Here is a 25,000-nt window from a genome sequence, read left to right as displayed (position 1 = left end):
AGAGATGCCAATGATCTTAATGGTCATTCATCTCAATGTGAGTCATTCCTTTAACAAATGAAGTTCAGTACTACATTATAACCAGTTGCACCCCAGCATGACTCTGCCCCTAAAATACAGCATAGACACAGGCTGGTTAACACCTGCATGCCCAAAAGTTTACTGTATACATTCAGTCTGCACTTTCCACATCCTGCAAACCAGTTCCTCAGCCATTTAATACTCCCAACAAGCGCCTGGATGTGAGGCTGTGGGCTACCTTCTGGTTCCAATCTGGTGTAGGACCAAAGTGATAGGAGAGCAGATTGCATCGCTATGGCAACACAATTATCGTGCCACAACGTGGGAGGCATGGATCATGTATGATCCACGTTTAGATAGTGTAATTATTCACTCGCCTGCAGAAAGAAACACATTTTATCTCTGTGATTTCTTTTGTGGGTAGAAATGGTTTTGTTTTACTAGAACATTCAACATTCAACATTCACTAGTTCATTCAATAGATTAGATTTCAATAATCAGTAATCTTTGTTGTTTCTGTCAATTAATACATGGATTAAAGGCATTAATGAAAGCCATTCAAGTTAATTCAGGTTCAGTTTGTACTTCATGATTAACACTGTCATTCAGAGGGTAACGGTAACAAAATTATTAAGTACATCCATAATTTGTGAAAATGCTGAACACTTCACACTGTAGCTGATTAACCTACAGTACAGCATGTCCTGTAATGAAGTTGGGTGGTCATTCCTCCCAATTATAACTATCCATCAGTTGCCTAGCAACACGCAAAGTGTTAATGTTGTGGTATTGGTGAGAGCAAAGTCAACTAGTGAGTTACTGTAGTGTGAGCATTGGCTGAAACCACCATGTCTTCTGTATCCACTCATAACAGAGTGTAATAATATTACGATGCCTAGGCAAGTGGAATGGAGCATGCTTCCTTCTCTCCCTGGAACAAAAATAACAGGCATACTTGGACGCGCGCTCGTGCACACGCACGCACACACACACACACACACATACAAAGAGTATCCTCATCAATTATTTCTCAAAGGGGGGATTTTAGCTCAGCATCACCCTAAATCGACCCTCTCCCACGATGTGACATAGACCAGATTCTATTTTAAGACTTAACTAAAGGAAAAAAAACTGCATTGTACAGCAAATTCACCTCGACTTGCTTTGGCCCTCAGAGAACTCACTGGTCATCACATACCACTGCCCATCATGCAACGAATTACTAACTTGAATACTTTAATGACAAACAAGAACTGCGGTTATTAATAAAAAGATGATGAAATGGATTGAAGATAACGGGGAGCGCCAACTGGGTAAGCAGAGCCCTCACAGCAATAGATTTGAGAAAATGGGAAATTAATCTTATTTACATATTCCTGCTGTTGAATTTGTGATTGGCTAAGTGAGAATATTTGGAAACCAATGCTTCTAAAAACCAAGATCAAGATCAACAGGTGCACCAGCTTCAAAAACCCATATTCAAGTTTAACTTTCTCACCAGCTGTCTTAAATAGTCAGCTGCAGGCTAATTGCTTTCTGCATCACCCTCTGTTTTTCCTCAATGTGCTGCATCAGGTGTTGTTTGTTTCCCAAGCCTCCAGTTCAAAGGCAGGTGATTGGGACCAGGCTCACATATTAAGAGATGAAAGTAGAGAGTAAGCTCTCTGTATCAAAATGCCTAGGTAAACACAGAAAGGTCAGGGGATAGATTCCTTGCTTTGAAATGTCAGATGATTACTTTATAACTGGTGTGATAAAAAAGGCTATGCAGTGTGGAGAGAATAGGGGTAAAATAGGTTGTTATTCTGGAACACATTAAATAGCATTATCAATAAAAAGGTAGAGGCAAATTTCATTTTTTGTCTTTTTATATCTGAGAAACATTCAGATAATAAACTGTATACAATCAAATGCAAAAACTTTGTCCTCTGCTGGTAGTTTACATGTACAATATTTGGAAGCGGGCAGACAGATTAATACAAACAGAATATACTGTAAGGGATTTGTCTAATGCCACATTTACAGGCCTGGCTACATGTATCGCTGTGTTAGACATTTTGTCAAGCAATGAAAGGTTTCATTCCAAAATTGTATATGGTATCATTTGCCATTTCAATAATAATATTTCAAAAATTGATGGGTCCGTAGAAATGTCCATACATTATAAGAAAAGATCTTTTAGACAGTGTGTACCTTTAACAACTTTCCATATGTGTTTTAATGTCAAATCAGTAATAATTTCTGTAAAAGTAGGTACCAATTTTCTCAAACAGTGGATATTTCATTTTGGAATGAAATACTTCAATTTTACAAACTTGAATATTTGATTAGTTAGGTTAGGTTATCAAACAGCTGAAAGGGTTCTATAAAACAACCACATACTATTTATATACCCTTAGCATAACGTACAAAAGGGACACAATTATTAGCTAACATTGTAAGCTTAAATTGCAATGTCCATTTCAGTATTGTAACATTACAAGACAAAATATTGTTTAGGGTTAGTATTAAATCAGTAAGGCAATTCTGTGTAGTAGCATATATCAGAGGCAGTTAATTGTTTACATATCACAGAAATAATACAGGAATGGTAAAATGGAATACATAAATTATTGGTATCATTAAAGTTAGTGGTATTAAGAGTTCATTTAGGGCTGCTGTGCATGTTCCAAGTTACTTTTATTGCAGTTAAGAAGTCTTTCGATGCCACTCTAGTAAAGTAAAACACTATAAAGGTAATGAGAGTCCTAGAAGCCAACTGCATTAATGTGACCTGGAAGAAACACATAGCTTTAACACCATTCATTCTTGCTTGGTCCAGGCTGCGGCTGTTTGGACTGCCGAGAAAATGAAACCTTTGTTTTGCTTTCGTTGGGACTTTTCATTGACCATGGTAATTGAATATATGAGTAACATCAAGACATATTACAAGGGACATTTACAATTTGAGACATAATGAATGCAGCCTATTCCAGTGTGAAACTAGTGGATTTGCTTGCATCAAAACAGCAAACGACTACGTAACCCAAACTACCAACTTTCTCAAGACGAGCCTGAGAAAGAAGACACTTGAGCGAATACAATGAAAAGTAGATGGATCATATCATAGGTATTACCCAGAAGACAAGGGTCCAGCATGTGGAATATAGCTTGTATGGGATATAATTAGTGTTACATGCAGTGCTGAACTACTGGTTGCTTTGGTAGATGCACAATGTGGATAAGGATGGAGAAAAAATTAAATATAAATCACACTAACCAAATGGAGAGTTACAGTTTAAGAGTGTAGTGTCAATCCCGAACAGAAAGTGTGAAGGTGTTACTTACTTACTTACTCCCACACATACAATAGAAGATAAATAGGAGAACAAAAAGTACAGATATATCCATGAGATAAGTGAAAAGAAATTAGTATGCATAAAAAACGTGTTAATGTTAAGTGTATACAGGTATAAGGTTTGTAGTACACACATTGTACAGTATGCTGTATGCCATTATAGAATACACATAACATGATTACAAACACTTTACATTGATCAGTCTACAGTTCCTTGGCATTTTACTTTGGCTTTGAAACACTGGTTCTTTTATTTAAATGAGATGAAACGTGCTGACTAATCATTGAGGATGCAATAAACAGGACTGAATTTCCCAAATGTTTTTAGCACTGAGACCATCTTTGGTCAGCTGTAGAACAAAGACATCCTTAAGGCTGATCTGCACCTGGAAAACCCATTTACCGCTTACATTTAACATCCACTAAGAAAGACTATTATTGCTGCCAAAGAATTGCTAACAAAGATGCAGATATGGAGAATATCTCAACATTATTGTGCTATACTCAATTTTAAGTCAGGATGTATTGGAAAAGCTAATGGTGCTGCACTTTATTCATATCGTAATAATAACACAATTCCAAAAGTGGAGTTAAAAAAAAACTCATTGAAAATCAAAGCACTTTTATTCTATTCTCACAGTGAAGTCCAGAACAGATTCAGATCAAATGGAAGTGACCATTTCCCTGTAAATAGATTTGGAATTTTTTTGGGATTCCTCCTGTTTTCACAAGGTGCCACACTTATTCCCCTCAATCTATAGTGAATCATTCACTTGCTCAGATCTGTTTGAACTGGATGGGTGTATGCTACGAAAAGGCTGAAAAGAAGTTGAGTGAATGACTTTAAATGAGTTTGAGTGAATATGGAAAGGAAGAGCATCCTCAAATAGTAAGATGACTGATCAGCAAGAGCGAGCATTGGCTTGTGCAGACTCAGGATGTGTCACCTGCACAGTGGGAAATCTGATGCAGACTGTGTGCATTTTTTTTTTTTTTTTGCATTGAAGTGGTTAAAAAGGCCATGCTGCAACCATCATCCTAAGTTGTGGGAGTCTCAGTACATGTCTATGCTCAGTCCTTGGCTATTGCATTGGTCAGTGGTACGGATAGTGCTGCTATGCTACTGTTATTATTTGGGGTAACTAGTCATAGAATGTTTGACAGCTTGTTCCAGCGACTTCCTGGTTACCAGTAGCCGCACCACCTCCTCATTCTTCTTTGTTAGTCTTTTACGGGCCTGGTCATGGGTCACCATGGTCATGTCCCAACCGTTCACCTGGGAGAAAGAGGGAAAAGGAAAACTGTAAATTGACAACTGTTGTGTCAAGCTTGCTAGTTTGGATGTTACCTGCATACACCTGAGCCAACTGCAAGGCTGCTAAACATTCACCAGTACAAATTCACTACAAAAATCAAGATGAAAAGGACAGTTTTATGAAAGGCTGAACTCAGAATGCATAAAAGGTAGAAAACATAAATACACATCACTGGTGGTGACTTTCATTTTGTTTGTGAAAAGTGTTACGCCCGGCCTAGGGGAAACCGGGCATAGCACAAAAAGTGACTCCCCTCTTTCCCCACTCCCAAGGATGACCAGTGCCACAGCAGGTGCAGTCCAAACAGAATTGATTTATTTAACAATTCTTCAATACGGCAGCAAAAGCGTCGGGGGGAGCACAGCCAAAATAACAAACATAACGATCTATGATGAAAGATAACTAACTTACCTAACTTAAGCAAAAGAAAACAAAAGTACAAGCAGCTTACCGGGACTGCTCTTTCAAAAGTTATTTACATAATTAACAACAAAGTCAATCTACAACACTAGGTCAATACAGCATTCATGTGGCAAAACACAGCACAGTCTGGTTGGGAGCCAGGAAGGAGAAGGAGTGAGCCGGCATCGGACAGACGCCCTTTTTAAAGTAGGCGCCATCAGTCTCCCGTCCAATGGTGTACACCACCACCCTCAGGCAGGGAGGGATAAACAGCACAAATACACTCAAATACAAATTATGACCCACAGTGTCATAACAAAAGCTGTAGCTCTTCTACCAACCATTAGTTAGGACCAAGTTGAAAAATGGATCATGAAAAATGGGCATGGTGAGTACTGCTCTTGAAGCCCATCTCTCTCCTGACACTCACAGGCTGCAGAATACACATAGTGCCATCTTGTGGATATTACATTTGTCAAGCGACAAGCAAAAATCCATCTCACTACATACCTGCATTATTTTGTCTCCCATCCTCAAGCCTGCCACCTCTGCTGGTCCCCCTGGTGACACTCTGGTCACATAGATGCCCTTTGGAGTAAACAAGCACATGCATTACTTCATATGCACATGATCAGACCTATATCACTAAAACGGAATCTAAAATCTGTTTTAGTGATATAGCACCATCCAAATACTTAAACAAACATAATATAAAGGAAAGGGCACCTCACAAACATGAAATTAAATATAGTATTCATCAAATATTCACCCATCAAATATAGAATATGTAGTCCATTTTAGGTGAGAGATACTTCAATATAATGTAATCGCTCACTATTGTTTGCATCAAGTGTTGCTGCTGGGTTTAGGGTTGATCTTCATCCCCAGATTATCCTTTGCTTTCACTGTATGCCATAGGTCCTATTTGCAAGTGCTTAATAATTTTATTTAATTGAATTAAAAACACAAAAAATGATGACAAGACGTCAACAAAATATGTTTACACACAGGCGAGTAATGTATTAATTTTCATTGTATAGCCTATACAGTCGGCTGGTATGAATCGACTGTGTGGAAACCTGTGTTACTCCTTTCTATGACATCAGCAAGTGTGTCTGGTTTGTTCCTACCTGAGGCTACAGCTAATGTGTTCAGGCCTGTCCCTCAGTTACATCTCACCAAACTACTGCTCTACTTTCCACTGTGCAGAACAGAAATGTGATCAGGAACACAAAAAAGACAGGACTGAGGCAGGTAAAGAGTTAAACCCCACTAGAAATAAAATGTCCAGAATAGCTGAAATCCTGGGAAAACCTGAAATGTCACATGAAGTTCGCTGTTGTCTCTGCCTGATGTGAACTACAAGAGTGTGTTTCCATGAAGAAGAAGTCAGAATGAAATGGGACAGAGGTGTGTTTTCTGTACTGGTCAATTTACTTAGACCTGTGTACCGCATGCGAACACATGAAGAGCTGACGGACACACACACACACACACACACACACACACACACTCACCTTGTCAGTCTTGTCCTCAGAGAAGGGGTTCTGCCCAGGGTCTTGGTCTATCCCTCCTCCGATACTGAAGCCCAGGATCAGGTGCTCTCCCTGCCGCAGCTTGTGGATCTCAATCCGTTGCTGTGAACAAAAAACAAAAACCCTCTGTTTTTGATTCCTCCTCATTGGGAATAACCAGCCAATTTAAAAACATAAGACACACATAATGCATCTAACATTGTTTTAATACTACTGTAACAAACTGACATGCAGCTGTTCAACATTGGCTATCAAGGTTAATGGCAGCATTCTCCTGTGTCAGATATCTTAACCCACAAGTCTAATAGTACTGTGTAACAATGAAGTGAATTATTAAAATGTCTTTACACCAATGCCACCAAGACAAATTCCTGTACATTACTGTTCTTGTTGATCAAAGTGACTCTGGTTCTTGAGAGAAATAATAGTGTTTGTAAGGTTTAGTCCAGTATCTGTAACAGGCTGCCAACACCATCCATCCCCATCTCTAAGCACCATACTTTAAAAATGTTCCCCTGCAGCGTCTGACATTAACTTTTTGGCTCACCTGCCAAGGGCGTGTACACTAAAAAAAAATATTGCCAAGAATAATTTTACAGGCCAAAATAACGAATTAACACGCGTTTTTCATAGAAATATGTTACCCATTTCTGGCATAGAATCAGGTACTGTGTTAATTTAAAACTTCCTCACTCACTTATACAGTGCATCAAATTTGTCTAATTCATCATGAAGTGCAACAGAATTCAAATTACTTTAAAAGAGAGTATTTTGAAGCGTATCCCCCCACACAAACACACAAAATGCTTCACGTTTTGATATTAATTCTCAAGTGGCATTAGGCTTGTCAGCTATTTGGCGGGTGTCAATTTCAGCCTCTGTTCCCCAGTAATTAAAGTCCACACAGGGACAGAGACCGTTTATCCCCCTTGACTCTGACAAGCAGCTGCTGGCTCGTTGAACCAGACGGATGGAAGACTCTGACACTACGACTCCTCACAGCGCTCCTCCACACAAAGACAAAGACGGCCTCTGTGTGTGTGTGTGATGGTGAATAATGAGACTTTCTCTCAGTGGTGTGGCTGGTACAATGATGTCTGAGGATGTCTAGAGGACTCTGTCATGTCTGAGTCAGTCAGTCAGTCAGGACTTCCAGGCGCTCTGCTGTCTACTGTTTTACCACACTGTATCAAATTTCTCTCTCCCAGTCAAAATAGGTTTGTGAGGCCAACTGATGCCCTAAGCGCTCTTTTTACACTTTTACCAAATATATCTGTCAAACTACAAATAAGACAGCATTAGATCACAAATAATAGGGCCATTTCTTGATGCAGACTGACTGAGAGGGGAGGACTCTTTGATTAAAGCCTGCCTCTCTGTGTTCAGTCTGACTTCAATTCTATCTGAGGCTGCAGATTGGACCAGCATCTGATATGAAAAATAAAGTGTGAAGCCCTTGTTAGCACACTGTAAATATTGCCTAATAGACTAATAGAAGCTAAGATAGCACCAAGCCTTATGCTGCCTTCAAGTGCACCGGTGTAGGCTCCTACTTCCAAGATAAGAAGTCGGAAATACCACTTGTCACACATTCAAGTGCTTTTGGTCAGAAATAATAACAAAATGGACGCCATGACGAAAGTAGATTTTTTTGGTGGCTGATGTTTTACTTTAGGAATCAAGCAACACAGGCAGAATGAAGTGGAGAAAATCCATGTCAGCTCAACAAAAATGAGTGACAACTATTGAACAAGGAGTGAAAATAGAAACATACAGCAATCCTAGTTATTTATATGGGATGCCAAACAATGACATATAGTTATAAGTTAACCTACATCACTGTTACCATCAGTTATTAACAGTTTACATCATGTTTTCTGCCCCTTAAACGGCACATCCCAGCAACTCGGGTCTTTAAAATTCCCACTTTCCCAGCAGTAGCCTACTTAAACTTTGTTGGGTTGTTAGGTTTTTGTTTACGTGCGCTCAACTTGTAATTACAGTATTTCGGACAGCGCTTAAAGGGTAAAAATCAATGCGACCAGGAAGACTGAACACACGCCTATCCAACACACCTATGGTGACGCCCATGGCCAAGAGAATAACGTTAGTTTAATGCTAGCTGTCACGTCCACACATGCCATTTCATCAACAATTAACAACACAGTGTTACATTTCACATGATATTTCAATGTTGCTTTCCCCGAATCATTGTTTTACTGAGTTAGTTTCAAAATAACTGACGTTTTGCGACGTGAAACTTACATTGTTTGGCCGTTGGAGGGGTTAACTGCACCCCTGCATTCACTTTTGACTAAGTAATCAGTTTTACAGCTAAAATAAATCACCCTATAACGAATTATCATTATTCACTGTGACAGTTGCATTTACCGATAGGGTTTAACGCTGGGCCTGAAGTTGAACAATGGAGTCCCGTTGAATGAAAACCGTCCGACTCTCAAACTTACCACAACAGCAGTCACCGGCTGTCCTGGGATGAAAGACATTGTCTAGAGGATGTTGTAGCTAAATAATGTAAAGACCTGCAACTCTTAAATCCGTTAAAGTCATAGAAAAGGCTTCGGATACTGGAACAACTTCCTAGATCACTGCATGAGTAACTAACAACAGCCCGATTCCTGGCATGTAACGAAAGGCTTCGCAGATGATGTCACTTCGCCTCCCCGTCGATTCGGTGCGCGCGTTCTGTACCACGGGGTAGCCAGAGAGGGCGGTGCTTACTGTTGGACGTGTGGCACACATTCAAAGTCGATCGCCCCGCCCATTTTGTAATACTTTGGGTGACAAATCGAGCTGTTCAAGGCATTGTGGATCCTTGAGTCCTGTGACAGGGTTGGGTGTTTTCCTTAAAAGGGGCTTGGCAACTGTTGACTCATTTTCTTGATGCAAGGTCCATCTACTTGACACAAAGCATTCTGACTTTTTTTTTTTTTAAACATGAACTTCAACAAGTAAGTGTCAGCAAGTTATGGGGCAAAAACAACAGACAATGTACAGTAGTATGAGCATATAATGCCATTGAAGCGTCCTGCAGTAAACCCATCTGCCACTAGATGGTAGTCTCTTACAACACAAGCTTTTTCGAGAATTCTGTCAGTTTGGTATGGAGAGCTCTGGGCTCTGAGTGATTTGATAAAATAATAATAATAATAATAAATACAAACTTGAGAACGTGTTAATAAAAACAACACCGGTAAATCCGTACCATGTTAAGTACAGAGAGAGACATGAAGAGGAGAGGAGAAGAGAGGAGGAGATTAGAGGAGAGGAAAGGAGGGAAGAGGAGAGAAGAGGAGGGAGGAGACAGTAATTCAAACTGTGTGCCCAGTGTGAGTAAATAAAGGTGATTGTCCCTGATTTTAATAGCAGTCCCAATCACACAGTAAGCCTCTTGTTTTGCAGTGCAGACATACAGTAATATTGAGCCATGAAACAAGGAACTACATAACAGCCGACAGCCTTGGAAACCATCACAGAATAAACATGTTTTTCAAAAACACTTTATTAGCTCAAAGGGTCATTACAAAATTAGATACTACACATAGGAATATCATTTATATATAGACATAAATATGAAATGAGATATCATTGCCATCAAATGGTCTAAAAGGTGCTTTATAGTACCATTCCTAACTGAAAGTACTAACTGAGTACTGACAAAGGTATGACACAGCTGTTTGGGAAAAAGAAGATGATGTGTTGGGGAAAGTACCTACAACTGCTGGTCACTCATGGTGAATTTGACTCATACCTGAATGTTTCTACCTATGAAAACAAGTTTGACCAGCATCTGCTTGCTCTCTCTCTCTCTCTCTCTCTCTCTCTCTGAGCTTCCCTATCATAGAGCTGATAACAGATCAGCATCTGATGCGTCATCGACCGTACAGCATCCACATAATTTCTGATTTACATACACAAACTTCCCCCTTGTGCCATTTCATACTTTCACATTACCAAAGAAGAGTATTTTCACAAGCATTGCCTTGTGTCCCTGACTCACATACGATACCATTCAAGCATCAACACATCTCACTTGCACTAATTAGAGTCAGATATGTACAATAGTTTAATCTCTTTTCATATTTTCATACTCTTATATTAAGAGTATTTCCACAAGCACTGTCTTGTATCCCTGACTCACATATGATACCATTGAAGCATAAACGCACTTAGTTGCACTATAGAGTCACATATGTACAATAGTTTCTTCCCTTTTCATATTTTCACACTCTTAACTTTACCAAAGAGGAGTATTTCCATGGATATAGTGAGGTAACCTTGAGTCGTACATGATAACATTCAAGCATCAGCACTTTCAATTCACTTGTGTAACATAGTTTCAGCTGATGCATCAATCCATCCATCGATCCGTCCATCAGTTATTTTGTAAGAAGACAGCAGTGTATCAGTAGCCGGGGGCAAAAGGTGGAGGTGGCTGGTACTCCTGAGGTAACCCACTGTCAGTCAGTCTCTTAGCGGGGCCAGCGTTGGAAAACGGCGGCTGGTTGATGATCTGCTCCCCTGAAATCTCCTGGTACTCATTCTCATCATTTCCATTTCCGTCTCCTGCCTCCGGGCCGCCCAGCCGCCCCTCCTGCCGCCCCTCGGCCTCCGCACTGATCTCAGCGTACGTATGTGACATGCTCCTCCTCTTCTGGAACTTCCTCCTCAGGTTCATCAGGTTGGTGACCACTGACGGCTTCACGTCCTGGGTCCTGTCGGTGTTTCTGGGCTGGTCCTCCTCCTGTTGTCCGGTCCACTGTGCGGCTGCGTGTCTCTCCGTGGGTCTGGGCGCAGAGATCGTTCTGGTGCAAGCCTGGTTCTGCTTCTGTGGCGGTGCGGCGGTCCTGGCGGGGACTTCAGGAGGCTGGTCTGCTTGGGCGGTGTATCTCTTCCTGGGCATCGGCACAGGCTGGAGAGCAAAAACATGAAAGCATAGAAATTTGTTAACGAGTAAAAGGACTCTGCTTTAGATAATTATATTGCAGACTGAGAGTAAGATTTGGATGTTAAATGCACTTCAAATGACTGAGAAAGTCCATATGCTGGGTAGGAAAATGTACATAAAGTAAGGCTTCTCTGGTACATCGATTTCAAATAGGCGATTCAAAAATCAAAAAAAGGAAATCCACACTCTCAAAAATATATCTTAACTGATTGACTGACATTTTTTATTTTATCTAACCCTAACCATAAACACAGTAAAATAAATCAATTCATTTCAGATCTTCTTTCTGAGAGTGCGAATTACCTTGTTTAGATTTTTAAATCCACTTTGAAGGAAATTTAAATGCCACGATTCAATGATTTCACTTCAGGCCTTTAACCACAGTAAAATCTCTGGATTAAAGGGGAAACTTCAGGTTTTGTAGAAGCGCAGCCTAGTGATCATGAACTAAGCTGCATTCAAAATACTTTCATGGCAGGGATTAATCTTCAAAGAAATTGGCACCAGCTTCCGGTTAGCATTTGTTGGCATGGAAACCTTTTTGAATGTCTTAAGAAGGACCTTGATCTGTGAGCAATAAGATAGACTTCTTAAAATCCTGTAAAGCATGACATCAGGTACACCAGTGAAACAATCCTACCTAAGATAATTTACAAGAGTCTTCATTACCATGGCTGGAATTTGGGAGATGAAGTGTGACAATTCATGTTCCAGACTTGGGTAAAGTGTGTTTGGTTTGCTGTTAGGGACAGCAGGCGTCATGGCAACATTTGGAGAAAGGACTGCAGAGTTCGTCAGTGTAGTCGGTCGATGAGGAAGTGCAGGTGGGACGACTTCCTGTGGTTTTAGGTGAGTCTTGTTGTTGGGATGCAGAGAGTTGTGTTGTAGTGGACTGGGGTCAGGGTTCGGTAGATGCCTTTTGGGAAACAGTAGCTCTGCGTAATCAGTGTTGTCCTGTGAGATCTTTTATAAGGTCAGAGAGAGAGAGGGAGGGAGAGAGAGAGAGAGAGAGAGAGAGAGAGAGAGAGAGAGAGAGAGAGAGACATGTTGGTCAAACTTGTTTGACAAGTAGAAGCAAATGAGTGTAATTGATAGTGGGATGTGTGTTATGTTTGTTCTCGGTTAATATTGTACAGAAGTTGAAAGCAAACATTGTGCTCTGCGATACAGTGAATCTGATTCAGGTTCAAGCCTGCATGCATATAAATCCCTAAAACTACACATGCATGTACAACAACAGAACATTTCCATACCTGTCCACATGGGACAGTCAGCACCTCGTGGAATGGCATGATGGGAGTCCTGCGGTGAAAGTCCACCAGGTCCTGCAGAAACCGGTGATGCGTCGTCTCACCTACGATGATATAATGGCCATCCTTCAACGCATCAATCATGAAGTGTCTGCAACGGTCTTCCGCACTAAGGTGCAGAGAAATGTAAATGAAAATGATGTTATCAGGAAGGGGAAACAGGGCTGGACTTGTTCAAAGTCCAGCCCTGTTTCAGCCAGGACTGAGCAAAAGTTGAAGGAGTGGCAAGACATAATATAATTGTTTATAGGGGTTTAGAGAGGCTGAGATAGATGCCATAGAAACAGATACTTAACTCCTGAAACGAAACCAAAGTAAACCCAGTAGATTTACAGTAAACGCGCCATGCCTGCATTTTTATTATCCCTGATTTTATCTGTTTTTATGCTTTGTAAAACACTTGACAATCTAAAAGCTCTCTATAAATGAACTAGAGATGAATTGGCCATAGTGAAAACGCATTTGAAATGTGAAATGTGATTGTTGAGGGTAAATAATGGCTCCTTTATACTGCAAACACTCACCGATATGAGAGTGTGTAGCCGATCCTGCTCTCACTGACTCGGATGAGGAAGTAGCCTGGAGGTTTGGGCAGCAATAGTTCCTCTGCGGTCCTGCAGATGAGATTAATGTGACCCAATTATCACAGACAAAAAGACATCAGGTTAGCTTTAACTCATTATGACAATGCATTCTTAACATGCATGGACAGTGATGGAGTGCTTGATGCTTGATGCTGATCGACAATGCTGTGTGTACGTACACAGGCTGAGCAGGAGGCATGAATCCTTTACTTAAGAGTAGAAATGCTAAAAATGTACAAGGTCAATTCAAAATTCTACTTTCTACATTGAAAGTACTGTAACATTCGTGATCAAATGTAATTATGTATCAGAAGTAAAAGTACATGTTCAATATTTTGTACTGAATGAAGGGGAAGCATCTCAGCTTTTAACCTTTGTAGATAAAGGGATCAGTGTTCCAGTTTTGCTTGTTTGTTTTGCTTGTTGTCTATATAATGGAGGAATAAGTAGTAGGATATCTCTGTTGTCATGTGAAAACCTCATAACTCCAGTTTGGGTGAGTTTCATGTTTTAACTTAATTTGAAGGATTACATGTTACTCTATGGGTTGAGAAAAATCTGTGACCTTTGGGCTTACGAAACCCTTTGAAAACCCAACTGGATAAACTCAAACATACACGGTGGTTAAGGTGCCAAGATAAAAACAAGGATGTTTCTCTTAGCTCCTGAAAAGTTTACGTGAGTTTACGTTTAAGTGATGATATGCTTCAAAACATAGTAGAGTAAAAAACACCCCTAGGCATGAAAGATTCACATTATAGTACCCTGAAATTGTACATAAGTAGAGTAATTGAGCAAATAAACGTAATCACTCTGCACCCCTGCACACAAAGCTGATGTGTTATCATGCAGAATTTTAAAAAACATGGCCCTCGACATTCCTCGCTGTCTGCAACCTGCTCCAGCAGATGACAGACGGCGATAGAGATTGGCATCTTTCTGCACTTACTTCCTGGAAATTATACCGTGGAACCACTCTGGAACTATTCCATTCCTGATAACAGACTGGAGCTGCAGCTCAGTGAACCAGGTGAAGGCAGCGTCGTGTCCCTGGGACTGACCCCCCTCCATCGCCCTGCCTCTGCTCTCCTAGTGGGAGAAAAAATAAGTTTGAGTCCTGTTATCCGTATTTACCTATTTTATCTTTCTTTCTTTTTTTAAATGTCATTTTATGAGTTGGCAATGTCATTTTACCTGACAAATTTTGTATTTTTTGTGTTTTACATGAAGCACATTGAATTTGCCTTGTGTAAATGAAATATGCTGTATAAATAAAGATTGCCTTGAAGTTTTTGCCTTGCCTGTGTTGTCTCTACTGGAAAATGCACTGTGCATGAAGACATACCAAATGCAAAAACTACAGCACACAGTAAATAGATGTGAGGCAGTGACACATGCAGACATTCATACATTCATACATGCAAACATACAGAAAGGAGGACAGACAGATATAGGGATCTGTCTATATAAACAACCTTCTGTTTGTATAGGGAAGTTGATCTGCCACAGCTGAGTACCAGGTAATACAGTCCAATGCCAATTACGTCAAATTTCAAAATGATCCGAGCCGGTCTGATCACAACCTGGTGCGCAGCAGCTACAGTATGGATGCTGCCTTCTTTGTCATCTTTATTGCTGTTCCTCTTTCCATACACTGAATATATGTCATGGGCTGCGAGACATTTGTCAGCGCTGTTCCTCAGTCCAACCGTTTACACAATGAGAAACCCCACAAGTTCCATGCTATTGTTCCAGCATCACAGACCTGTTGTGCATCTCTCAAAGTTAATTTAGAGACAGCAGATATGAAAAACCTAGCCAATAATACTGCATGTTGCACTACTACTACTCATTAGGACTACAGTTTTAGAGCAGACACAGTGGATTACGTATTTGCAGTAGTTGTATCTGTTGACACCACTAAAGAAAACCAAATAGCAAACTACATATCGAGGGCTTGGAGCCAAAGGGGCGTAAGTGCGATTTTGGGCGAATATGAGTATTATGGTCTCAGTGAGATCTTCTCAGTGCCAAAAGGACACAACTGAAATCATGACCCATAAGTTTTAATTAAACAAAAACTGAAAGCCGTAACAGTAAAAGCAGGGTTTTGTTTGTTGCCAAAAGGGCACAACTGCACTTACAGTACGCCCTTTTGACACCAAGCAAAACCTCACTTTTGACACTGAACAAGCATTGTGGGTAGAGGTTTCTAACAGCACTTAGGTCAACTCAAAATGCATGCTGACGTAAGTAATGCTAGCATGGCAGCATGATCACATCATTTTTAGTATCCTGTCCATATCCTAATTAATATTCTAGGTAAATATTAGATTAATGTAAACATGTTAATATTCCCATGAAATACTTAGGCCTATAGATTCAAAATGTTATTTTATAATGTTAGGAGTGTGAACTGGTCAGGATGAGCTCTGGTAGTAAGACTGCTGGTAGCTGAAGTTATCCCTCAGTGTTATGAGGAGTTTTACAGGTCTTTGAATGTGTCCCAGGACACATCAATAAGTGATGTGTCCTGGGACACATACAAAAATGTATTATACTAGCAAAAGAAAAAAAATAGTAGTTTAGAATCAAAAGTAGTTTCTTATGTCTATAGAGGTTTATTAAAAAGGTTTATTAAAAGTTTTTAACAGAAAAAAATGTATCAATCAATTTCATATGTTCGATGTAGCCTACAATTTTAAAGGTGAAAGTTGCTGAGCATTACTTCAAGATGAAGATATTCATTCTGATCTTATTTTATATTTCACTGTTGATTGAAGTGTAATTGCTAGACTTGAAAATGAATGTGTTTTACAATTGTTTACTTACATACGCCCATATTCTGCATGGCTGTATTGGGACAATGTTTGTGCCAAAAAGGCGTATTTCACTCTTTTGCCATTTTAAAAAAAGTTTACAAATATAATGCAACTTAAACTGTAGCAGTATTGTTTTTATAGTAATGCTCAATCTGATAACACAAAAAATTAAAATATTGTGCTTAATATCTATAACGCCAGCTGATCCAAGTTTGATCTAAATTTGTTTTGGCTCTCCGGTAAAATCTACTGTAACGCACTTACGCCCCTTTGGCTCCAAACCCTGGATATATTTCACAGGCTACAGCCGCTTTGTTTTAGTTCATGCATTTGATTTCTAAATTCTAGGTATTCAAATCATAGAAGCAAAATCATACAAGCAGAAATGTCATTCTTTTTCTTTTCTTTTTTTTTTTTATGAAACACAGTCATGATGTCCAGGATTTCTACTCACAGTAAAGATGACTTACCTTGCCTGGCAGCACCGTGATATGACAGCGCAGTTTAACCATCTGATTGAAACTGACTGTCCGGGGGGGCGGGGCAAAACTTTACTACGTAGCCTACTACAGTCCCTCATAAAGTTATACTAGAATACATAAAAAAAAATTGTAAACACAAATATTATAGTAAAACGTCAAACTATCGTGCCGCAACTATGGGTATAACAATAATCCCACAGAAAACCCTATGATAATACCATAGGAGATAAAACTATCAAAGTGGTATACCGGTAAGCACCTCGGACTCTACTTTAGGGTCATGGGATCTAGTTTACACAGTTCAGTTCACACAACGGCGTTTTACGGAATATTATGTGCTTCACGCAAACGTGAGCATTTCACAGTTTGGTTAACTTTCTTCACCATGGTGTAGTACTACCAGAGAGTGTCCAGGCGAAGCGAGAGGTTTCACTTCTCCTTTCGTCTGTCTTTAATCGACTTTATTAAAGTGGCCTGGGAGTCGGAGGAGGAAGTCTCACACCCTGTTCAATATCTTTGTTTCCGGAAGAGGCTTATTTGATTTATTTTTTTTAGCCAGGCAACGTAATGTTTAAGCTCTAAACAAGCCACAGACAGCATTGTTATGTTTTTGCATATACTACCGCCACTCATTTTGGACAGATGTACTACGCATGTGCGAGATGACTTCTGGCTCCAGTCAGGAAGGAGTTCAATACATCCATGGTTTACCTGGCTGGGATGGGATGGGAAATATCTTGATAGTAAAGTTTATGGTCTTTGGCGTTACCATTGTTGTCTAGTATATAGGTAGGATATAGCCTAAGTATATAGATCCCCAACTTTCCTATTGGTTTCAATGACAATTGCCGGCAATGTTAACACTAGAAACTTTCCCCACACAATACGAGAATTGTCCGGCAAAAATACAAAAAAAAAAAAAGATTTCAAGATTCTTCTCCATCTGTACCATTTCTATGCTGGAAATATGCAAACAAAGTGCTACAGTGTATAGTACTGTGCAGCACTAGTAGTGAATTAATTTGCAAAACAAATAAGTGCAGATCAAAGCTGCAGTTAACTCTGCATGTCATGTAAGTGCTAAGGGCCTGTTAACTCTGGATTCTCTTTTTTCTTTTTTTTAAGAGCGTGAAGTCATTTTTGAATGGTGCTTTGCCTGGGAGTATAGCAACAGTCCCGGAACAATAAATATAAAGAAAAAGGGCTGGGAAGTAGAACAAATTACGGTTGATAAGGTGGCAGGTCATGACAATACTATTAAAACTACAGTCTGTAAATGGAAATAAGTTGTCTGGCTCTGGGGTTTGGATGAAAAGTAACCCAAAGTATCTGACATTAATCTAACAAACACAAAATCACCATTATAGAATATTTTAGTGTGACTTTCCCATAAGGGTGAACATATATTTATAATAAATTGAACACACAACATTGTTTTTTTTAAAAGAATCTCATTTTAATAAATCATCAAAAGTACACATATCTACAAAGGTGTAGATCAATAAGATTTATGAAACTACAGTACAATCATTGTAGATCTTTTATTTACAATTGTTGAAATAGCTAATTTCTTCCCCATGAAATCCACCAATAATCAGCGATGAAATCCAAATTTAGTCAAAACCAGGGAATGCTAAAGACATGTTCACATAAAACTGTCAGATTTATAATGTGAGAATTACAAATAGCTCCAATCAAAAGGAAACTGAGCCTGTTTCCCAGACCAAGATTAAGCCTAATTCAAGTCTAAAAAAAATATTGTAATCCAGCCAAGAATAAACTCAATCTGAGTGTGAGACAGACAGTTTACCTGGAATAGTGCTGAAACATCTGACAGTGATACTATTGCAATGACGATTTTACTCCACAGGTTAACAGCTAAGAGCTGCAGGTACAGATTCAATTCACAGACTCTTCAGCACAATAAAAACGATTGGTCAAAGTCTCTGGAAGCTCACTGTAATACCTCTGAGGTGATTTTAAATCAGCTTGCAATCAATTTCCTATTCTTGTGTCTGAACAGCACGACCGAGCTCCACTTTAAGACAACAGATACATAAACAGGGAGTGACAGCAGAAAAAAAAAAACAACAGAAAGTTATACTCGTTAGATCCTTTGCACATTTCTAATCTCAAATAAAGCTTGTCAAGTCAAATGTGCAAAGCTTTCGAGGGTTTCTACGCACTCGGGATGCATAGTTCAGAAGGCCATGATACTGGGCCACAGTAAGACGTGATACTACATTATGGGAGAGGAGGAAGAAGGAGGGAGAGATGGAGGGGTGAAGACCTAACACCTCTCCGTCTGGGGTTCCCAAAAGCATCAACAGGGATGTGATCAAAACAACAGCCACAAAAACCAACCAACCAACCAACCAACCAAACAAAACAAAACAAAAAAAAAAGGAAAAAGTGGGAGAAAAGCTGGAAATACGGAAATATCAATAGTCAAAAAAACTTGTAATGAAAAAAATAACAAAAACAAAAATCACACCCCTAAATCATAGCACTGTCTTCATTATAGTAACTTACAATGATAAAAATATAGTTTCAGTGCTGTTTCAGTGATGTTTTTAGGAAGCCCAGCTGTACAGGGTGAACACACTGGCAAACTTGTGCATGAATATTCCTTGCTTTCAGTTAGGACTTGTAACGAACACAAGCAACAAACATTAAGAAATTATCCAAAATGCATCTTGTACAGAAAGGAAAAAAAAAAAAAAATGGAAAAGTGCATAATCGATAAGAACATAAAAGGGCACTTTGTAATTTTGGTGCTATGTTTTGTTTCACTCCATAAATACTGCTACAGCTCAGCCGCTTTCCAAGGCCTGCAGAACGGTTGTGTACAAGTTCCCCCATTGGAACTGTGAACTGGAAGAAATATAAATGCATAAAACAATGAATCCATCATCGCCATGATTCTTCCTGTGCCGCTGCCACGCAGCTGTATTGCCTCCTGGTGTTTAGCTTAGGTATTGCCAATTATAACAGTGCTGCTAGTCCACCAGTCGAAGTGCATTAAACAACCATCTACCTCATCTTGCTTTCATAATTAAACGCAATACCTAAAACGACAAGCACAGCAACTACAACAGGAATCTCTGTGCCTCCAAAAGAAAACATACTTTGTCAAGAGCCCAGCCTCAAGACGACCATGTGAATACTTGAGATAGACAGTAAAATCTGGGCCTCACACAGATACCATTGCACACTTGAAGAGTTCACTACAGGAAAGGAATGTTTTCAGCCTACAAACTCAACAGAAATAAGAGTAGAAAAGGCATACAAATTTTTCTGGAAGAGAACAAAAGGGACACGTAAACCCAAACATTGATGCGCTGGCACTATTGTTTCACACTCATAACCGATGACATATTTACATGCTGATATTACCACATGTAGATATACAACTGTCTAGGCCACACTTATCTAAAACAACTTACAGTATAGTCAGTGCATACATGTGGTATAAGAACTCCAAAAACCAGAGATCTATTGGTGATACTCAGCTGGCACTATACTAGACAGTCGGAATATATATGAAATTAGGAAGCCCATGAGAACAGTGAGCCTTTTCTGGAAGACGGTACTATTTGCGGTAAACACTCAAGCTTCAATAAGCCTTCACTGATACCAGCAACATGTAAAAGAAGCCAATTACTCATCAAACAGAATTGTGAAGACAATAACTACAATAACCTATAAGCAGAAAATTAATCATTTCAGTGGTTTCAGTTTCAAAGAGCTACAGACTATAGACAGAAAAAGTTTTGATAATTTTCTGCAATACACTTTCAGTGCCTCTCACAAAGATAGATGTCTCTCTTTCAAAGCAGTCCTTAAAAATCATTAAAATCTATGGAATCAAGCTGAGAAGCTAAGAAATAGTCGCCCTAGGCCGGAGCAACCTTAAAAAAAAAATTTTTTTTATATGTGCTTCAGAACGTATCAGAGGCCACAGAAGTTGAATATACAGGTGTCAGTCTGTCTTGACTGTAATGCTCAGGTTTGATGAGTGACTGCGATGAAACCGGCAAAGCAAGGGTACATGATTTTTTTTTTTGTCTTAGACGGATAAGCACGGGAAAAACAGAACAGAAGAAGAAAGAGAAACAGAGAAATAGAGCAAGACAAAAAGAAAGAGAAAGAAGTGTGTGTGCTCTGTCCAGTTCTGTCCAGTGGGGGACGCAGTTAAGGCGATGGTGGATGTTGACGCTCCTCTGCCTCCTGCTCACAGGAGCGTGCAGCGGAAGAAGCTGCTCTTCTTGGGCTGTTCTGTAATCTTCACACCTTGGTTGCTCTGTGGGTTGTTGCCCTCCTGAAGTACAAGAAGAAGAAGAAAACACAGCCACATAAGAAAACAGCAAAAACACCATTCCACCACAGACGCAGATAGCAGACACCGTAATCAATATTATCAGTTAAATACCAATGAGCATTCTAGTCTCTTCTATATCCTTACCAGCTTCTTGTCCATTTTTGCCTTGATGTCTCTGGCAAGGGTCAAAAAGGCCTGCAGATAAAAAAAAAAAAACAGTAGGTGAATCAGAGCGTCACAGAAATGGTAGTGACTGTAGGTGCCGAAATTGTTTTTGACATGGAAGGTTTAAAAGTAAGATGGATGGTGGGCAAAAATTGCTACAATGATTATTTTGAAATTATAGCTTCTTGGGGTCTTCTATTAACAATATGCCTTGTAGAAAGTTTTCTCAAACTCACTACTTAAATATCAATAAACTGCATCAAAATAGACAAATTATTAACCATCCATAGAAATCTTTAGAGTGCCAAAAGAACTGTCAAGGGGCAAGTTTGGCCCGCAGGCCCCGTGTTGAGCAGCGCTACTTCAGACTATGAATGAGTAATTACAGCAAATGGAGTGAACTCACATTCTCCACGTTGATGTTGGCCTTTGCACTGGTCTCCATAAACTTTATGCCGTACTCCAGTGCCAGCTGACAGCAGCAGATAAGAGACAAGAGGCACAGTCAGTACTCGGGCATGTTAAAGTACAATAACTAACAACAATAACTTTCATTTGTCAAATTCCTGTGATCCCACCTTCTCTCCCCTTTCTTTGGACACCTGTCGTTTGTCATTGACATCACATTTGTTCCCAAGGACCATCCTTTCCACATCTGCTGAGGCATGCTGTTGGCATGGCGGACAGGAAATGGATCAGTAACAAAGTGTGTGTAGAAACTATTGACTGTGCAGGAGGCTCTTTATTAATAGAATATCAACACAGAAGATAAACACTCAAGCATGCACACAAGACAGCTGTATAACAACATATTTGTACAAACAGTTGCATGCGCACACACACATACACACCTACAAACACCCACAGACACACCTACACACATTAACCAATGTTATTAATATTTTACCTCTTCTATATTCCGTATCCAGTTCTTGATGTTGTCAAACGACTTCTCGTTGGTGATGTCGTACACTAACATGATGCCCTGGAGAGTTCATAGATAGTAGACGTCAAAATAGATATGTCAAACAACAATTAAATGATCCCTCATTGGTTCTTAGCCCAAAGAAACAGAGATGGAAGTGGAATGTCTAATGTGATTTTCTTCTGTCCATGTCAGCCTTTCATGTCTGATCATATTTGTCATAGCCTCAATTATCAGAGGCTTTATTAATGGGGGACTACATGACACGGCGAGACCAAGTACAAACAGGGCTTTGAAAAGAAAAGGCAACAAGCATCGACTGGGTTTCTAAAGTGAATTATGCGAACACAGGCATCCAGTTCAACTTGAACTGAAGGAGAGGCCTACCGAGATTCCATGGTAATGCACTGGACACACCTCAACAATTCCCCACGTATGTACAAAATCATAAACAACACTACAGGGTGTGATTCTGGTAAGAGTGTACGATGAGCTCTGGAGTTTTAAATAGAGCTCAAACATGAGGTGACCCCCCAACGGACCCGTTCAGGTAACTTACCATGGCTCCTCTGTAGTAGGCTGTTGTGATGGTTCTGAACCGCTCCTGCCCTGCTGTGTCCCTAGACAAGAGAAATGTTTTACATCTTTACTTGCTGAACCAAGGCTAAATGAACCACACTGCCCAGATCAGAGTAATACTCACAGTGTATTCTGCTAGCTATAAAATTGGGTTGAATATTTCAGTATTTGCCTGGGATACAGAGGTACTAGTGCTCAAACAATTTTGACAAGTTGATTACAAATGCAAAGATTTGCTTGCTTTAGTTTTCTCTGTTTCATTATAAAATGAATACTTGTTGTTTTTGGCTGCTGGTCAGACTAAGTAAGCAATTTTAAGAATCACTTTGAGCTCTGGTAACTTGTGATGGGCATTCATCATTATTTTTGACATTTTATAGACTACATGATTAATCAAAAGCCCTAAGAGGTACCAAAGCTGTTATAACCATGTTCACTGGGCACAACATTTTTTTTTTATTATTTTGCCTTTATTTTACCAGGAAGTCCCATTGAGATTCAAAATCTCCTTTCCAAGGGAGACCTGGCCAAGAAATGGCAGCAGGGATTACACAATAAAACAGTACAGAAAAAGAAAAATTCTAAAATATGTACAATAAAAAAGGTCACAATTTAGATCAGAAATAGGAGCACACATCTTGCATAAGACTGTGGATAATTTGTTTGAACTGATTTAGGGGAATAAAATGGGTGAGCTGGAGCTTTGACTGGAGATTGTTCCAGGACCCGGGGGCAAAATAATCAAACGCCTTTTCACCAAAAACAGTTCTGATTCTGGGAACTTTAAGAATGCAGGACTGTGATCTTAGACTGTAGGCATTGCTGGCAAATTGGAGTGTGGTCAAGTGAGAGGGCAGTTTACCGATAATGGCTTTATAAATACAAATGTACCAGTATATCAGTCGCCTGGTTGCTAGTGAGTTCCAGTGTAATTTCTGATACAGGACACAATGATGAGTTAATGGTCCAAGGTTAGTGATAAAGCGTAAAGCTGAGTGGTAGAGAGAATCAAGAGTCTTAAGTGCGGAGAGTGGGGCATGTATATAGTTATCTGGGCATGCTGGCCAAATGTACCTAGAGCTGGTTCTCTTTCAAGCACCCCAATGCTATATTTACTACAGGGAAGACTGTGGAGAGGACGGTGTTATCAAGGGAAGAGAGGAGTGGGGTACCAAACCAGGTGCTACACATGCACAGTGAAATCTTTCAACAGTCTGGACAACCTTGATTAAAACATACCAGTCTGCATGTGTTGTGCTCCCTTTCTGGGGTACAGTGACATTCTACCATGCCATCCCATAATAATACTTCCCACTTGTTGATCTCTCCTCTAGCACATCAGCCAAGCTCTGAAGTGACAGTGTTTGAAGTTACATCACTCTCTTACCATATTTGTAGCTTGATCTTCTTTCCATCTAGTTCTATTGTTCTGATCTTGAAGTCAATACCTGAGAAAAAACACAAAACAGTTCAGGCCAATTCAACCAATTCAGAGGGAGATCTTCATGCTGGCGCCAAAACCAGCTCAGCATCCTTGTAACAGCCTAATATTTGCATTTAGAAGAAATGGGGGGGTTGAGTTGTTGAGTTCAGTCATAGTTGCTATGCTAGAGTACCAAGTACAAACAGTTGGCTCATGTTGAAAATGAGACTGGGTAACTGGATCACCTCTTGACAGCTTTGTAGCTTGCTAGCCCATCTGGCTACCCCACCCAAGCTGTAGTTAGTACAGTAAGTAGCTTTCCAGGCATCACTACTTGTTAGGATCTCATTGACAGTTCTGGCAAAGTCTAGACTCTGAACTTGTTGGCCTTATTCAAGCACTCTGTGACAAGCCGGTTAGCCTGCTTCCTGGCTAGCCACTACAGGATGACTGCTAGCCAAAAAAGTTAGCAATAAAAGTTAGCATGACGGGATGGGCTGCTCCGGTAACACTTTTCGGCCTAGACAGCACAAATAATGCTCAGTTTACCAACCTATGGTGGAGATAAACGTCGAGTTGAAGGCATCTTCTGAGAATCTGAATAGCACACAGGTCTTCCCGACGCCTGAATCGCCGATTAAAAGTAGTTTAAACAAGTAATCGTAAGTCTTCGCCATGTTATTAGCTACTGCGGATATCCCGCCCGTCCGTTCTGTAAAGCCAAAGACGTCACCGCTTGTCAGTTTATGGGCTTGCGGATTGGTTAAGCAAACTGTCACTCTTCTCTGTCGTCGTGGCTTCGGAAGTCC

At 39.9% G+C, this 25,000-nt stretch overlaps 3 protein-coding genes across 3 annotated transcripts in view; all 3 read right to left on the bottom strand.

Annotated features, from left to right (window-relative positions):
* Nucleotides 1-2,683: 2,683 nt before the first annotated feature.
* On the bottom strand, nt 2,684-9,244 carry tax1bp3 (Tax1 (human T-cell leukemia virus type I) binding protein 3). Its single transcript, XM_071920499.2, has 4 exons — nt 9,080-9,244; nt 6,594-6,713; nt 5,587-5,664; nt 2,684-4,634 (listed from the first exon to the last, which is right to left on the bottom strand). Exons 1-4 carry the CDS (start codon nt 9,116-9,118, stop codon nt 4,488-4,490), a joined length of 384 nt encoding a protein of 127 aa, XP_071776600.1. The 5' UTR covers nt 9,119-9,244; the 3' UTR covers nt 2,684-4,487.
* Nucleotides 9,245-10,102: 858 nt separating this feature from the next.
* hsh2d (hematopoietic SH2 domain containing) overlaps nt 10,103-25,000 on the bottom strand; it is a 75,903-nt gene continuing 61,005 nt past the window's right edge. Inside the window, exons 2-6 of the mRNA XM_071920508.2 lie at nt 14,424-14,560; nt 13,415-13,504; nt 12,834-12,999; nt 12,250-12,543; nt 10,103-11,544 (exon numbers count right to left, since the gene is read on the bottom strand). Coding sequence (XP_071776609.1) covers nt 11,038-11,544; nt 12,250-12,543; nt 12,834-12,999; nt 13,415-13,504; nt 14,424-14,545 — 1,179 coding nt within the window. The 5' untranslated portion in view covers nt 14,546-14,560 and the 3' untranslated portion in view covers nt 10,103-11,037. The remainder of the gene's footprint in view (nt 11,545-12,249; nt 12,544-12,833; nt 13,000-13,414; nt 13,505-14,423; nt 14,561-25,000) is intronic.
* LOC139928086 (ras-related protein Rab-8A) lies at nt 20,669-24,893 on the bottom strand. Its single transcript, XM_071920455.2, has 8 exons — nt 24,745-24,893; nt 24,156-24,216; nt 22,749-22,809; nt 22,172-22,249; nt 21,843-21,932; nt 21,671-21,736; nt 21,244-21,294; nt 20,669-21,099 (listed from the first exon to the last, which is right to left on the bottom strand). The coding sequence occupies exons 1-8, from the start codon at nt 24,866-24,868 to the stop codon at nt 21,013-21,015; spliced, it is 618 nt and encodes a 205-aa protein (XP_071776556.1). The 5' UTR covers nt 24,869-24,893; the 3' UTR covers nt 20,669-21,012.

This window comes from Centroberyx gerrardi, chromosome 9 (genome assembly GCF_048128805.1).
Source record: "Centroberyx gerrardi isolate f3 chromosome 9, fCenGer3.hap1.cur.20231027, whole genome shotgun sequence".
Lineage (NCBI taxonomy): Eukaryota > Metazoa > Chordata > Actinopteri > Beryciformes > Berycidae > Centroberyx > Centroberyx gerrardi.
The sequence above is the reverse complement of the archived record's forward strand: the minus strand, read 5'-3'. Positions and strand labels throughout refer to the sequence as shown.

Bases quoted from the DNA above. Each gene is read 5' to 3' on its own strand.
- tax1bp3 (XM_071920499.2), bottom strand. From the start codon at position 9,118: ATGTCTTTCATCCCAGGACAGCCGGTGACTGCTGTTGTG. The intron at 6,714-9,079 runs GTAAGTTTGAGA...TTTTGTTCACAG, and splicing joins AGCCGGTGACTGCTGTTGTG to CAACGGATTGAGATCCACAA. The intron at 5,665-6,593 runs GTGAGTGTGTGT...TTTACTCCAAAG, and splicing joins CTGAGGACAAGACTGACAAG to GGCATCTATGTGACCAGAGT.
- LOC139928086 (XM_071920455.2), bottom strand. From the start codon at position 24,868: ATGGCGAAGACTTACGATTACTTGTTTAAACTACTTTTAATCGGCGAT. The intron at 21,295-21,670 runs GTGAGTTCACTC...TTTTATCTGCAG, and splicing joins CCAACATCAACGTGGAGAAT to GCCTTTTTGACCCTTGCCAG. The intron at 21,100-21,243 runs GTAAGGATATAG...CTTGTACTTCAG, and splicing joins CAAAAATGGACAAGAAGCTG to GAGGGCAACAACCCACAGAG.